Genomic DNA, 16,359 nt, shown 5'->3' on the forward strand with positions numbered 1-16,359 from the left:
CAAGCCAAGGAAAAAGAGTAGAACACTTCATGGCTAAGAGGATTAGTGTGATGAAAAATCTACGAGTCCTAACTTGGAATGTATGAACTCGCAAACCTTGGTGCTTGCAGCCTTGGTAAAGATGTCAGCTAGTTGATCCTCACTTCTTGTGTAGCAGGGTAAGATGATCCTTTGTTCCACTGCTTGCCTAACTTTATGACAATCCACCTCAATGTGTTTAGTCCTCTCATGGAACACACTGTTGGAAGCTATGTGTATTGCTGCTTGATTATCACAATGCATGGTGATTGGAGTTGATGTCTCTATACCCAAGTCTCGAAGTAGGTTTCTGATCCAAATCAACTCACTAGTGAGCTTCCTCATTGCCCTATATTCAGCTTCAGCACTTGAGCATGACACTATCTTCTGTTTCTTGCTCTTCCAAGTGACAAGATTGCCTCCAATAAATGTACAATAGCCGGTAGTGGATCTCCTATCCACTCTGTCTCCTGCCCAATCAGCATCACAATACCCAACTATCTCTGTATTTTTGTTGCATCCCATCCACACTCCTTGCCCTGGCGCCTCTCTTAGGTATCTTAGGATCCTTTCAACCATGTTCCAATGGTGTATCTTGGGAGCTTGCATATTCTGGCTTACTTGGTTAACTGCAAAGCATACATCAGGCCTGGTGATGGTGAGGTATATCAGCTTTCCTACAATTCTTCTATAGTGTTTAACGTCAGTATAGGGCTTGTCTTCAATCTCCCCCTCACGCAGCACCTTATACCCATCTTCTAGTGGAGTCTTGGCTACTTTCGCTCCAAGATTTCCTGCCTCATTCAAAAGATCAAGTGTGTACTTCCTTTGAGATAAGAAAAGCCCCTCTTTAGAGCGGCATATTTCTATCCCTAGAAAGTACTTTAGCTCACCCAAATCTTTAATATCAAAAGTAGACTTAAGAAAGACTTTGGTTGAGATAATACCTTCCTTGTCACTTCCTGTGATGATAATATCATCTACATAAATAAGAATCACCACAATTCCTTGCTTGCTTGTGAGTGTGAAGAGTGTATGATCAGCTTCTGACTTTACAAACCCTCTTCCATTGAGAGTTGTACTCAGTTTGTGGTACCAAGCCCTTGGTGACTGTTTTAACCCATATATTGCTTTCTTCAACCTTAGGACATTCCCTGGCTTGACCATGTCTTCCATACCCGGAGGTGGCCTCATGTAAACCTCATCCTCCAGCTCTCCTTGAAGAAAAGCATTTTTGACATCCATCTGCCATAAATCCCATTCCAAGTTCACTGCCAATGAGAGTAGAATTCTTATGGTGTGGAGTTTAGCTACTGGTGCAAATGTATCCAGATAGTCTTCTCCATAGACTTGGGTGTATCCTCTTGCAACTAGCCTTGTTTTCTTTCTTTCTGGTTTCCCATTGGCAAGGTACTTGATGGTGAAGAGTAGACGGCTTGTAACAGCTTTCTTTCCTTTGGGGAGCTCAGTTTCATACCAAGTATCATTCTTGATCATGGCACCAACTTCATCCCCAACTGACGCTCTCCACTCTTCATGCTTCATGGCTTCTTCATAAGTCTTTGGTACATACTCTTGATCTAGGTTGCTGATGAAGACTACATGCTCTTCAGATAGTCTCGCAAAAGAACATGTTGCTTGGATAGGATGAGCTACTGCATTGTTGTTGAAGTATACTTTGGTGTCCATCCACTGAGATGGTTTCTTCACCCTTGTACTCCTCCTTAATGGTTGAACTTCTTGTTGCATTCCATCTTGATCATTAACAACTTCTTCTTGGATAGCTTCTTCTTGGATAGCTTCCTCGTGGATAGCTTCGTCATGGATATCTTCTTCAGGGATAGCTTCCTCATGGATAACTTGCAAATTAGGTTGGTTTCCCCCCTCATGATCAGGATGGACTGCTTCTTCAATTGATGTAGCTTCATCCACAACTGGAGGTATATGTGAAGTGCTCGGTACGCCACTTGTTTGAGGCTGGCTGATGCCTAGGTTTTCCAGAATGATTCTCAAGTTGTTTGCCCTATCTGAAGATCCTTGTGAGAGATCCTGAAGGCTTTCCCAACTCTTCTCATCATAGTATCCCTTTGATTCCACAAACTTAACATCCCTTGAGACCATAACTCTTCTTGATTCAGGTATGTAGCACTTGTACCCCTTCTGCGCATGAGTATATCCTATGAACATGCCTTTGACACTCTTGGCTTCAAGCTTGTTTCTCTGTTCCCCTGGTATCAAGACATAGCACACACACCCAAAAACACGCAAGTGATCAATTGGAGGTTTTATTTTGTTTAATACCTGAAAGGGAGAGTTATCTTGGAGGACTTTGGTGGGGATCCTGTTGATCAAATAACATGCTGAGACCACAGCATCTCCCCAGAACCTCTTTGGAACATTGGTATGGAACATCATGCTCCTTGCAACCTCCATAAGATGGCGATTCTTCCTTTCAGCAACTCCATTTTGTTGTGGTGTGTATGGGCAACTTGTTTGATGGATTATGCCATGTTTTGCTAAGTGATGTTTGAAAGCAGTGCTTGTATATTCTCCGCCATTATCAGACCTAAAAATTTTGATCTTGGAATTGAAATGGTTAGATACATAGTTTTGGAAGTTAATAAAAGCTTCTAAAACTCTATCTTTAGTTTGAATCAAGGTGAGCCATGTATATTTTGATTTTTCATCTATGAATGTAACAAAATATTTATGGTTCTCCCTAGACATACAAGGTGCTGTCCAAACATCAGAGTGCACAAGATCAAAGCAATTTTCATAAATAGTCTTAGAATTAGGGAAAACAGATCTCTGATGTTTACCAAGAATACAAGCCTCACAACTTCCACTCTTTAAAGATAGATTAGGTAACATCAGTCCTAAGGCACGATAATGAGGATGACCTAATCTAGCATGCCATAAAACATCACTAGCTAACACAGAAGCAGAATTGAAAGCACAAGATAAATTTGAAAGCTTGGTGTTTTCAAGCAAGTAAAGCTCTCCCTTGCTCACACCCTTTCCCAGCATCTTCCTGGTCTTAATATCCTGAAAGCACACATCATTAGGACTGAAAATAACATTGCAATTTAGATCATTGGTTGCTCTCTTAACAGATAATAAGTTGGATGTGAAAGTAGGCATATAAAAAGCTTGAGACTCCTTATCAAACAGTTTCAAGTTTCCTACTCCTTCAATTGGAATTCTATCACCATTAGCAATCACTACACTCCCTAGAGCAGGTTTAACATCACTAATCAGTCTAGCATCCCTAATCATATGATGAGAAGCTCCCGAATCGATGATCAAAGGTCTAGTAGTATGTGAAGCACTGTGAATAGAATTTAAAGCATTGACACTGATGTTACCAGAGTTTGCATTGATAGCTTTGATAAGGGCTTCAATGTCTGACTTGCGGATGAAGGCATCATCAGGGGATGGCTGGGACATGGCATGGGATGTGGATCCACCAGTGTGGGTGGTTGAGATCATAGCTCTTCCATCTTCTCCTATGCGCATGGAGCCTGGTACTGTGGTTTCATGAGCTCTTGCTTCATGTGCTTTGGCCTGGTTGTATCTGTTGGTTGAAGCAGGTCTGAGGTGAGGATGGAGGATCCAACAATTGGTTTTGGAGTGGCCTAGATTCTTGCAGTGCTCACAAGTCACAGACTTGTCTCCTCCTCTTCTTGGTTTGAAGTGTGCTTTGTTGACTGAAGCACTCTCCATCTTCTCAGCTTTGTTTGCCATAGACAGTTCCCCTTTTCCACCAAAGAGACCATCTGAGCCTAGCTCCTTCCGAAGTTGAGCACACACATCATCATAGCTTGGAAGCTCTTTAGCTCTCAATATGTGTTTAAGTACATCATTGAAGCTTGGGTTGAGTGTGAGAAGCAATCCAAAGACCTTGTCTTGCTCACGCCTCTCTTCTAGTGTACTAGGATCAGTGGTACTTGGTCTCAGCATCTCAAGTTCAGACCACAGCTGGCTGTACTTCCCAAGGTGCTTGGTGAAGTCCATCTCCTCTTGCTGTAAGTTGTTGATTGCCCTCTTAACCTCAAAAATTCTGGTGAGGTTTGAAGTGTTGCCATATACCTTGTGTAAGGTATCCCATAGCTTCTTTGCAGTCTCACAATGTGAGTAAGACTCCATGATAGGAGTATCAAGTGAGCCTTGCAAGATAGACAGCACCATGAGATCCTCCTGACCCCATTTGCCTTCATCTACCACTACAACCTCCTTGCCATCTTCTCCTTGGGTGATTTGTCTTGGGGCCTCACTTGTGGTGATGTGCTCCCATAGACCTCTTCCTCCAAGAGCTGTCCTGGTCAATCTCGACCAGGTAATGTAGTTAGGACCTTTCAGGATGACTGGAATCCTAACTAGCTTGTGCTGCTCCATCTTTGCTTGCTATTGTCTAGCGGGTAAAAAATAAAAAATTTGCCAAGGAGAAATTTGAATTTCTGAGGCTAGGCAAGAGAGAAAACAAGGGAAGCCAAGATATGTTCTCTAGAAATGAAGAAAGTAAACCAAACAAGTGAAAGAGTAAGGTGAATAGAGTAAATTTGCGGAAGCAGTTTGGTGTTCAAGAGCTTGGATGCTCTGATACCATGTTAGAAATTGAAGAACATAGTGAAGAACAAGAGAGAGTGAGATGTTTAATCTAGAAAGTAGAGAGAGATAGAGTAAATAAGGAGAATCTTATTTGCTTGATTAATTTGCTTATGAGAACATCCCATATATATAAGGGTTACAAGTATGGCAAATGGTAGATGAGATATGATAAACTAATAATCCATTGTCTTGAGACTTTAATCCACCATACATGCTTGTCCCTTGTAGTGGCATCTTCATTGTCTTGAGACCTTAACCCACCATGCATGCTTGTCCCTTGTAGTGGCATCTCCATTGTCTTGAGACCTTAACTAACCATGCATGCTTGTCCCTTGTAGTGGTATCTCCATTGTCTTGAGACCTTAACCAACCATCTTGTTTCTTATTGCTTCATCTTCATAAAGGTCAAAATCAATGACATTATTTCGTTTTCAAAATGATATACTATTAGATATCATATACAATACTTGTATAGTTGTAGAGAGTAGAGTATAGCAGTAGATAACAAATACGCATGCATTTGTCAGTATTAGGTACCACGACATACATTAATAAGATGCTATTTGAAAACTTTAGTTCCATCCCCACGTAACAATTATTACTATAAAAAAGTTGGGTTAACTAGATTTAATTTGTGAAATTATATAACTGTATATCAAGTTTTTCATATCATCATTTGTCTATGGCGTTTTTTTTGTTCACCATCATTTGTCTAGGCTTCCTTTCATTTATTCAATGCGATTCACGGCCGTCTGGTGAGCCTGAAATCAAATAAAAATTAAGAACCATTTTTTATCATAAAAATGTAAGAGTTATTTAATTATATAAAATATTAACCTACAAATAAAACATAAATTATTGAGAATATCATTAAAACTGTGTTTGCACCTTAAGTTAAAACAACAGCATAAAACTTAAAAATACATTTGTCAAAAAAAAGTGTGACAGACTTTGGTCAAAAAGAATTTATTCTATTTTAGTTTATATATATTTACTTGATTGGGCTTTTTATTTGGTCCAAACCACAAATTTTGTCTCTTATTAAAAATTAGCTTACATGCTATATAAATATTTGAGTTTCGGTTTTTATATAGTCTACAAAATTTGGGATTCAAAGAACACCTGTGACGAGCGTTAGACCTGATGTTTGGGCAGCTCCTTAACCGTAAATTTCCTACATATAATTGAGTAAGTCTCCTTGTCAAAAATATACTGTGATATCAATTCTTAATTGAAACAGCTGAAAACTGTTACTACCAAGGAATTCTACAATTTGCTTGTAACGGTGTCATCAAATGTAAAACGAAGAAAAAAGTTAACTAAAATTCAAAAACAATTATATTTTAATTTGTCTAATCATAATGGTATAACCCAAAAAATGAGTTTCACTTTAGTGAAATTAACTCAATAAATTTAAAATATTTTTCTAATTAATTTATATTATAAAACATCTTAAATTTTTATAACAATGAAAATGAAATCCAATTGTTATGATTTATTTTATGAATATCCATACGATGCGTTCATAAGTTTTCAAAAAAAATTCTTTGTTTCTTATTTTTCTCCAACACAATATACGGTACATCAAATTATACATAGTTTTATAAAATTTATCTACAAAGCTAAGAATATGAAACTAACCAATTGCAATTAAAATTAAATTCAATTTAAACCTAATTAGAACCATAATAAATGGAGTGAAATTTAAAAATAAATGTACTCCAATACACCTAAAATAAATATTTGACCTATCTGAATTATCCCCTGAATTATTGTACATGAAATCATATGTCACGATAAGATAGGTCAGCAATATTTAACATAATTCTATTTACATTTCACATAATTCAAAACGATTTAAAAAATTTGAACAAATGAAAATAAAAATATTGACTAATTAGTCTGAATGAGAAAATCATCTAGTTTTAAAATAGGTTGCATTCAAAATCATTAATTGTGCGTTAATTAATCTGGTATTCTCCCACCTATATTAAATTTTGTGTAAATATAGTAAAACCTTCTATAAAACCTTCTATTAGTGTAACGAGTTTTCTAAAAAAAATTTTTTTTTTGTTAACAGATAGTCTTTTGTTAGTGTTAAATACTTGTAGAGCCACGAGATGATGCTGAGGGCCGTCAGACCGGAGCCTCCCGAGGCGGCTAAACCCATAGCTAGCAAACCAGTGGTAATACCCGCTGGTACGAGAACCGGACTAAATACGACGAATAGCGGCATAGTGGCGATAAATGCCACGGCTGTCCCAGAGAGGGATAAACCGGCAAGAACCAAGAGGAATATTGCAGCATGTGTAGCTAAAACCGCCGTTAAGAAACCCTTCAACGTCGGCTTTGAATGTTTCGGGTGTTTTTTCTTCAACAACCCCATTCTCAACTATTTTGAATGGCTAGAAGAGAGGGAACTTGCTTCTTTGGTCCCGATGGTAGTTGGCGTTTATGAAGAAGCTGGGATTCATGTGTATAGAAAGTGGTGTGGTCTACGTGCACGGTACATGCTCATCTCACACGAAACGATGCAGGTGATGAACGTTGAGCTCTACGTTACGTCAATGCCTTTTCTTTTCGTTTGTTATTTTTGTTGGGTTGTCACACTTTTTTGCCTCTTTTTCGTTTTATAGTAATCAGTACTGTTCTAAAATACGTTTTATATCCTAGTCGGACGGTCAACTACCATATAGTTCTGTTTGGTCTAAATATAGTTGGTTTGGTTTGTTTTGGAATTTGGTTGAGTTTGACCTTTGATAGAAAAAACTATAGTTGGTTTGATAGAGTTTTAAAATGATAAAACAATGGAGGTTATGACTAGCTAGTTAGCTAATTGTGTATAATATTATTTTTACATATGCTTCAATTATCATACGAACAAATGTGTTTTTTTTTTCAAAGAGGAGATGGGATTTGTATCAATTCTACAACCATCACTAATTCAACTGTCTCGTAGTTCAAAAAGAAAAAGACTAATTCAACTCAGCAAGCCTCCATCTCCCGCATAGACAGGATGATTCGCGACCGCCTGCTCTCCATTCCTCCACGACTGCGACCTCCGCCAGCTCCCTCCCTGATGCAGCTCTTCTTTTCTTTCTCACTCTCTCCTGTCTAATATTTTCTTTCTTGTAATAAGTGGGATCACCACAACTCTGTAAAACTTGAAAATCGATTATAATATCTTAACATTTTAACCCAAAAAAAAACACTCAGAACGTCGTCTTTGGGCGTTGTCTCACGGGTATCTGCTTCTTGCAAAATAGCAACTTCAATGGCCATAAGAGAACGAGCAAGCTTGTTTGATCAGCTAAGATGTTGTATTAAATGGGCCACAGCCAAATTTACTTGTAACTTCTAATGGTTCCTTGAGGTCTTTAGATTGTGTCATTTGATAGCTTGGTAAAAAACAAGAACTTAAATGATAAAGACAAAGTGGATACGTTTTTTTCTTTTTTAAAGTTGATATGTTGGATAATATTTGCGCCAGCTAAATCTCAAATCATTGGTCTAAAGGTAAAAATTAATAACATTATTTCGTTTTCAAAATGATACACTATTAGATATCATATACAATACTTGTATAGTTGTAGAGAGTACAGTATAGCAGTAGATAACGAAAACGCATACATTTTTCATTATTGTGTACCACGACATACATTAATAAGATGCTATTTGAAAACTCGAGTTCCATCCCCACGTAATAATTATTAGTAAGAAAAGTTGGGTTAATTAGATTTAATTTACGAAATATAGTAACTGTATATCATTTATTTCAAATCATCATTTCGCTATGCCCACAGCTTCTTTTCATTTATTCAGTGCGACTCATGGCCACCTGGAGAACCTGAAACAAAATAAAAATTAAAAATTATTATTTTTGTCAACAAATATAAAAGTTTTATATATATATAAAATATTAACTTACCAATAAAACATAAATTATTGAGAATATCAATAAAACTGTGTTTGCACCTTAAGTAAAGAAAAGCATAAAACTTAAAAATACGTTTGTTCTTTTTCAAAAAAGAAACATTTGTTAAAAAGAATGTGAAACACGTTGGTCAATAAAATTTTATTTTATTTTAGTTTATTTATATTTTACTTGATTGGACTTTTTATTTGGTCCAAACCACAAATTTTGTCTCTTATTAAAAAAAAAATATAGCTTATGAGATGCTATATCAATATTTGAGTTTCGGTTTTTATATAGTCTACAAAATTTGGGAGTGAACACCTGTGACGAGCGTTTGACCCAGAATTTTTGGCAGCTCCTTAACCGCTAATTTCCTACATATATTTAAGCCTCGTTATCAAAAATATATTGTGATATAAATTCTTAATAGTTACAGCTCAAAACTGTTCACGACCAAGGAACTCTATAATTTTTTTGTAACTTTGTACGTCATGTTCGAAAACGCGGTCAAGGAGACAGATTTAACGGTGGTGGAACACTCATTTTTAACAAATGAATATGAAATCCAATTATTATGATTAAATTATTTTATGAATATCTATATGTGTTCATAAATTTTCAAAACACTATTGGTTATGTTTGCTAATGCAATTCCTAATCTATTAAATTTGCATATTTTTATTTTTTCCCACACAATATAAAGTACATCAAAACATAATTTTATAAAAATTATCTACAAAGCTAATAATATGAAATTAACTAAATGCAATTAAAATTAAAATAAATTTTAACCTAATTAGAATCAAAATAGATAGAGGGAAATTTAAAAATAAATGTAAACCAATACACCAAAAATAAATATTTTAACCTATCTGAATTATTATACACGAAATCATATGTCAGGGATAAGATACATAGCGATATTTAACATAATTTCTATTTACATTTTATATTACTACAACATGATTTAAAATATATAAACAAATGAAAGCAAAAATATTAACTAATTATTATGATCTAATTATTCTGAATGAGAATATCATCTAGTTTAAAAATAGGTTGGATTCAAAATGATTAATTATGCTTTAGTTAATCTGGTATTCTCCAATCTATATTAAATTTTGTATAAATAGTAAAACCTTCCATTAGTATAACGAGTTTTCTAAAACATTTTGCACGCGTATATGATAATAGATAGTCTTTTGTTAGTGTTAAATACTTGAGCCACGACATGATGCTGAGGGCCGTCAAACCGGAGCCGCCCGAGGCGGCTAAACCCATAGCTAGCAAACCAGTGGTAATACCCGCTGGTACGAGAACCGGACTGAATACGATGAATAGCGGCATAATGGCGATAAATGCCACGGCTGTGCCAGCGAGGGATAAACCGGCGAGCAATAAGAGGAATATTGCGGCTATGGTAGCTAAAACGGCCGTTAAGAAACCCTTAAATGTCGGATGTGAATGTTTCTCGTGTTTTTTCTTCAACAACCCCATTCTCACTATTTTTGAATGGCTAGAAGAGAGGGAACCTGCTTCTTTGGTCCCGATGGTTGTGGGAATTTATTAAGAAGTTGGGATTCATTTGCATAGAAATTAAGTGGTGTGGTCTACGTGCACGGTACATGCTCATCTCACACGAAACGATGCAGGTGATGAACGTTGAGCTCTACGTTACGTCAATGCCTTCTCTTTTCATTTGTTCTTTTTGTTGGGCTGCCACACTTTTTTTGCTTCTTTTTTAGCTTTATTTTAATTAGCGTTCTAAAATACGTTTTGTGCTAGTGGGACGGTCAACTATCATATAGTTCTGTTTGGTCTAAATATAGTTGGTTTGGTTTGTTTTGGAATTTGAAATTTTGTTATGTTTGACCTTTGATAGAGTTTAATTGAAATATTTAATGTGTTTTCGTTTGTTAGAAATAACTAAAGTATATATTCAATTAAAAGTTTGAAGTGATTTGTATTCAACTAACAAATATCTATACTATTATTTGAGAAATAAATTTGCAGATTTGTCATGTTTTTCATAATTTTAAGTTTAGTCATATTTTTAATTTATTATTAATTTTAATAAATAATTTAGTAATTTAACTGATAATTTGTTGAGAATAATTAAAATATTATAAGGATAATGTTATAGTTAAATTTATATTATATTTACTTTAGTAATATCAATATATATATATATATATATATATATTTGGTTTAGTATTATTATAATGACTATTTTAAAATATATATCACATAAGATAGAATGAATCACCTATCTTTTACGATAAATTTCTTAGGACAATCAAAATCATTCATTGTGATAATTTCTGAAATTTTTTGGCAAAGAATCCAAAACTATTTATATTATTATTTGTAAAGTGATTTATTCGCCCTCACGTTAAAAGTTAGAACGTTTAAATTTTTTATTAATCTTAATAAATCATTACATTACATTTTCAATATATAATTACCCATAAATTTAAAATGAATTTCATTAATTTGAAATCATCATTATTTAAAAAGATTATATATTATGTTATCCAAAAATATTTTACGTCTGAATATTTTTGAAATAAATATAAATATATGTATATAGTTTTATGTATATATGAATGTTTTCAAGTTTATTTTACGTAATTAATTATTTTTCATTAAAATATCTTTTATCATATATAAAATTAAATATTTAATTAATAATTAGATATTTCAAAAGCATAAAAATAATTTATTCTAATAATTTTTGAATTGATAATATATCTATTTATATATTTTTGTAAAATTATTAAACCCGCAATTGCAGACAAAACACCAAACATAAGACTCTTCTCCCACCCGTCGTCATGAGCGATCACGTCGCGCTCTCTCTAGCCTTTGATCCTTCTGAATCTCCTCACTACAAAGTCTTTTGCCTCGGAAAAACAAGCAACTCCTCTGTTCTTTGCCATTTAGAGGTTTACTCCTATAACGAAGGTCCTTGGAGAAGAGTTGCTTCGGTTCCTTCTTTCACTCTTCCTCCAACCGTTACCGAGCTCGGTAACACCGTATTCTGCAGTTCACTGGTTTGGTCAAGACTCTTCCGCTTCCTTCTCTTGACCACCAAGACGACGAGGATCCACCTGATGATGTCGGAACCTTGAGGTTCATGGATGAATCCAGGGGAAACTTATACTTTATCGAGGTTAATGACCAGAGTTCTTCAGACTTATCGGTTTACGAAATGGAAAGAAACGGCTCAAGCTGGTCAGTGAAGTATCATGTTGACCTAGAGCCTGTTGCGGCAGCTTTTCCCGAGATGATCATTACTGAATACTACACCTATAGGTGGATCTACGCGTTCACTGTCATTGGTTTTGTGAAGGAAGAGATAGACGCGGAACAGTACATCGTGCTTCACATTCCAAACAAGGCTGTTAAGTACAACTTCATTAACAAGACTTTCAAGAAACTTTGCAGTTTCGAGCCATCCCAAGATGATGGTGTTGATAACTTTTATGGATCCCGGAGATCTTTCAAGTTTATCGAGTCTCTTGCTAACGTCTAATGTAAGTGGAAGATGAGTCTGATACAGAGAGTACTACGAGTACTATGTCACGCAGTACTACACCAGATGAACACGATGAATTTTTCTATAAAAAATATGTATTTACTAGATCTTTTTAAAGTGATGAACTCACAAGACTAGCTTAAACAGAAAAAACACTAGCCTTACATGTTTCTTATGATCTTTACTCAGTAGGTTTCATGGCTGACGCTAGCCAACTTTCCAAAGAAAATATATATTTTTATTGAATATTTTCAAATCTTTTATAAAATCTTATGGCAGTATTCCTTCGATAAATCTCTTTTCTCCAAAGTAAATCTCGAGTTGCTCACATTTCAAGTAACCTTTAGTTTAGCTTCAGCTCGACTCCAGATCCAATCTCCAAGTCAGCGACTTAGCTCCAACTCGATCTTGATATTTTTCAATCTCGCTATACGTCAGAACTCTGCATCTCCACTCACATCATCCAACCATTCCCATCTTCAACTGGTCACTATAGATTCAGTTTCATTCTCGTTGAAGTATTTCATGTGATACTTTCATCTAGAACATGTAGTACCTCAAAATGTTCCCAAACTTCTCAACACCTTGGATGTGCAAAGTTTATCATCTTATGTTGATTAGAACCCGGCCCATTCAAAATCTGCCTTTACATAGGACTAGTTGTATTTGTCAGTATCAAACCAACAGATAAGCTTCACACATTCACTAAATATTCATAAGTTCCAAAAACAAAACATATCTAAGGTTCTACTTTCCAAATATAAGCAGAATCAAATAAGATTCTACCTACAAGATCTGCTTAAGATCCAAAAATCTCATAGCAAGAATTGCCAAACTATATTGTAAGAGTGAAGAAAGATCTTTTCTATGTGAAAGTTCGGTAATTTCTGTTTAGACAGTTACTCGTTTTTTTCCGGGAACAAATAAAAACAGAACATTACACCATGTTTGAATAGTCAAAAAAGTCAACGAAACCCAAAGAGTACTTGATAAGCAAAACTTTACAATAGCTTCCTCCACAATCTTCTTGAAAACAGAACACATCACATCCTTTAACTCTCTTTATAAACCAACATAACAATCTCTTCTCCTCTTCATTCCTATAAACCCCTAAACACCAAAACCACTCTAAAGCGATGTCTTCTTGTTCAAGAACGAGAACTAAAGCTCCAAGATCAGCAAGAATCCGTGTCTCTTCTTCACCAGCCAAGATCGTAGCAGATCTCGACGATGTCTTGCTCCACATCCTCTCCTTTCTCCCAATCAAAACCCTCATCAAATGCAAACGCGTATCAAAACGCTGGCGTTCTCTCATAACAAACCCGAACTTCTCCAACCGCATCATCACCTCCAAGCATCCCCTCCCAATCTCAGGCCTTTACTTAAAAGGAACAAGAGACATTGAATACAGATTCGTCTCTCTCTATAACGATGATGACGAAGTCAGCGAACGGCTTTCATTATCATCACCGCTTCGGTTCGCAGATCATCCAACTCCGATCATCGTAATGCAATCAACCAACGGTCTTCTCCTCTGCAAGTGCACTTGTCCTCCTAACCATTTCAACAGAAACTTCTACGTTTACAATCCCACGACGAACCAGAAGACTCTCCTCCCTCGGATCATAGACCACGTGGCGCTCTCTCTAGCTTTCGATCCTTATAAATCTCCTCACTACAAAGTCTTTTGCCTCAGAAAAAGTAGCATCTCCTCTGTTTCCTCTGTTTCCCCTGTTTCTGATATTTACCATATAGAGGTTTACACCTCCAACGAAGGACCTTGGAGAAGACTTCTCTCGGTTCCTTCTTTCGCTCTTCCTCAGACCGTTAACACCGTCTTCTGGAACGGTGCAGTTCACTGGTTTTGGTTCGGTCCAAACTCAAGAGTCTGTCTCTCTTTCGATATCGAAACAGAGGAAATCAAGACCCTTCCTCTCCCTTTTCTTGATCACCAAGACGACGAGGAGGATCCACCTGATGTCGGCACCTTGAGGTTCATAGAAGAATCAAGAGGAAATCTTTACTTCATCGAGGTAAACGATCTGAGTTCTCCAGACTTATCGGTCTACGAAATGAACAGAACCGGCTCAACCTGGTTCTTGAAGTATCATGTTGACTTAGAGCCACTCGCGGCAGCGTTTCCGGAGATGATCAGAACCGAATACTACACTTATAGGAAGATCTATTCGTTCTCTGTCATTGGTTTTGTAAAAGGAGAGATAGATGCTGAGTCTTCATACATAGTCCTTCACATACCAAACAAGGCTGTTAAGTACTACTTCATCAGCAAGACTTTCAAGAAGCTTTGCAGCTTCGAGACATCCGATGATGGTGGTGAGAATTTTTACGGATTCCGAAGATCTTTTCAGTTTATTGAGTCTCTTGCTAACGTCTAGAAGAATAACTAGATGTCTTGGAGTTTCCTCAAGACCTGCTTCGTGTTTGGTCTAAGAGAAGGAGAAGGAGAGGAACAAGACATTGCGAGCTGAAAGTATTTGAGTAAACCTTCTTCACTCAGATCCTCACAACCATTACTAGTGAGAATCTCAGGACGGTACAACTTATGATCATCCCCTTTGTTTATAGCTTCTTTACTAGAGACTAGCTCAAGCATGATGACACCGAGACTATAGACATCACTCTCTTTGCTCACTTCTTTCATCTTTACCAACTCAGGTGCTTTGTATCCCTCAGCTGCGGAAACATCTAGAATCTCTTGCCCTGCCGTTTGGTTTAAGAGCAGATGCAAACCGTAATCAGAGACTCGAGGCTCGAAACTCGAGTTTAGAAGAACGTTCTTGGATTTTAGATTGCCGTGGACGATTGGTTTCTGCGTTCCTGTGTGAAGATGATCAAGAGCTTTGGATATTCCAATAGTGATGCTTAGAATGTTGCTCCATTTTATAGATTCTTCACCTCCACCTGAAAAAAAAAAAACAAGAATGTAACTGTCTTTTAGACTAGGGTCTGTTGAGATTGAGTGTTATCCAAGACTTCTTCAAGTTATGTCATAATGTTCTTACTGAACTAAACTAATGAAGTGTAAAGTGAAACAAAAGTAGTACCGACAAGACAAAGATACAATATACTAGTATGAGTTGTTTATGCTTTAAAAAAGCTTAAATAAAACAATGAAACATTGAACTAAATGATCCAGCTAATGTGTATATTTCCAGCTGTGTGCATGATAATACATTGTTTTTCTTTTATATTTCTATGAATATATGTATATATTTCTACATGTCTGAAGCTAGATGTGTAAGTAATATCACCATCATGAAACTGCAAACTGTACATCAGATCCTTTCATGAGTTTAGAAGTTTCTAACCATTTTTCCCCGGAAAATATATTCTCATGATTCTGTTTGTCAATGAAAAAAAAAACCCAAAAACAAGAATCTTTAAAGTTTAAATCTTTACTTTCTGTCGGGAAATATAAAAAGTTTGATACCTTTTTTTTTATTAAACAAAAGTTTGATGCTTTAAAAAAAGCTTGATACTTTATGAAAAGAAATAGACTTTCTTGTATTTGTTTCAAGAAAATAAAGAAACAGTGGATGACAAACATAAAAAATAAAAATAAAGAAACAGAGTGCTTACTTTTGATGAAGTCGGAGAGATTCCCGGAAACGTAGAAAGGATGAACCATAAGCTTCTCTCCTCTGTTTCCACCGTAGAAACCCAACAGAGGAACCAAGTTCTCATGTCGAACAAACCCAAGCGTCTCGATGACGTCACTATACTCCTTAGCATCGCATCTCACTGTACAAACCGGTCGGAGAAACCTGAGGACTCTAACATTCCCGCTGCGTTGCAGCGACGCCTTGTAGAGAGTCCCGTACATTGATTTCCCGATGACTTCTCCCGGAGCATCGAGTATATCGCAGATCGTTAGATCTTCTCCTCCTTGAAAAGTCACGAGCTCCTCTGTCTCCGAGGAAGAGCCATGTTTGTTATGGACCTTATGGTCGAGTGATTCGACGTCGTATTGATCTGGTTCGGTGGATGATTGTTTTCTTCTGAAGAAGAAGAAGAAGATGAAGAAGGTTAAGATCAGTAATGCTGATATAGAGACTCCTAGTAACAATGTTAACATATGGTCTTTTCTCATTTCTTGAATGTTATTCTTCTTCTCTAGGGAGAGATGAATGATTAGACTTTAGAATAGATTGGGGAAAGTATTTATGAGGAAGGACATGGAAACTCTGGGATGGCAGATGAAAGCAAGTAAGAAAGAGTGATTGATGGTGATGGGAGATGAAGTTGATATTTAAGTTCA

At 36.2% G+C, this 16,359-nt stretch overlaps 3 protein-coding genes and 1 pseudogene across 4 annotated transcripts; 2 read left to right on the top strand and 2 right to left on the bottom strand.

Moving 5' to 3' along the window:
• Positions 1-8,131: 8,131 nt before the first annotated feature.
• On the bottom strand, positions 8,132-10,101 carry LOC111203786 (oleosin-B1-like). Its single transcript, XM_022697833.1, has 3 exons — positions 9,762-10,101; positions 8,864-8,916; positions 8,132-8,473 (listed from the first exon to the last, which is right to left on the bottom strand). The coding sequence occupies exons 1-3, from the start codon at positions 10,037-10,039 to the stop codon at positions 8,445-8,447; spliced, it is 360 nt and encodes a 119-aa protein (XP_022553554.1). The 5' UTR covers positions 10,040-10,101; the 3' UTR covers positions 8,132-8,444.
• Positions 10,102-11,209: 1,108 nt separating this feature from the next.
• LOC111203963 lies at positions 11,210-12,755 on the top strand (annotated as a pseudogene).
• Positions 12,756-12,957: 202 nt separating this feature from the next.
• On the top strand, positions 12,958-15,133 carry LOC111204253 (F-box protein At5g07610-like). Its single transcript, XM_022698551.2, has 2 exons — positions 12,958-14,634; positions 14,757-15,133. The coding sequence occupies exon 1, from the start codon at positions 13,217-13,219 to the stop codon at positions 14,474-14,476; it is 1,260 nt and encodes a 419-aa protein (XP_022554272.1). The 5' UTR covers positions 12,958-13,216; the 3' UTR covers positions 14,477-14,634; positions 14,757-15,133.
• LOC106429660 (putative kinase-like protein TMKL1) lies at positions 14,485-16,302 on the bottom strand. 2 transcript variants are annotated; one of them, XM_048751849.1, is made up of 2 exons: positions 15,681-16,302; positions 14,485-15,032 (listed from the first exon to the last, which is right to left on the bottom strand). In XM_048751849.1, the coding sequence occupies exons 1-2, from the start codon at positions 16,189-16,191 to the stop codon at positions 14,485-14,487; spliced, it is 1,059 nt and encodes a 352-aa protein (XP_048607806.1). In that variant the 5' UTR covers positions 16,192-16,302. The 2 variants fall into 2 exon arrangements, with proteins under 2 accessions (XP_048607806.1, XP_013725864.2); XM_013870410.3 differs by having other exon boundaries at positions 14,485-15,002; positions 15,681-16,299.
• Between the last annotated feature and the right edge of the window lie 57 nt (positions 16,303-16,359).

This window comes from Brassica napus, chromosome C3 (genome assembly GCF_020379485.1).
Source record: "Brassica napus cultivar Da-Ae chromosome C3, Da-Ae, whole genome shotgun sequence".
NCBI lineage: Eukaryota > Viridiplantae > Streptophyta > Magnoliopsida > Brassicales > Brassicaceae > Brassica > Brassica napus.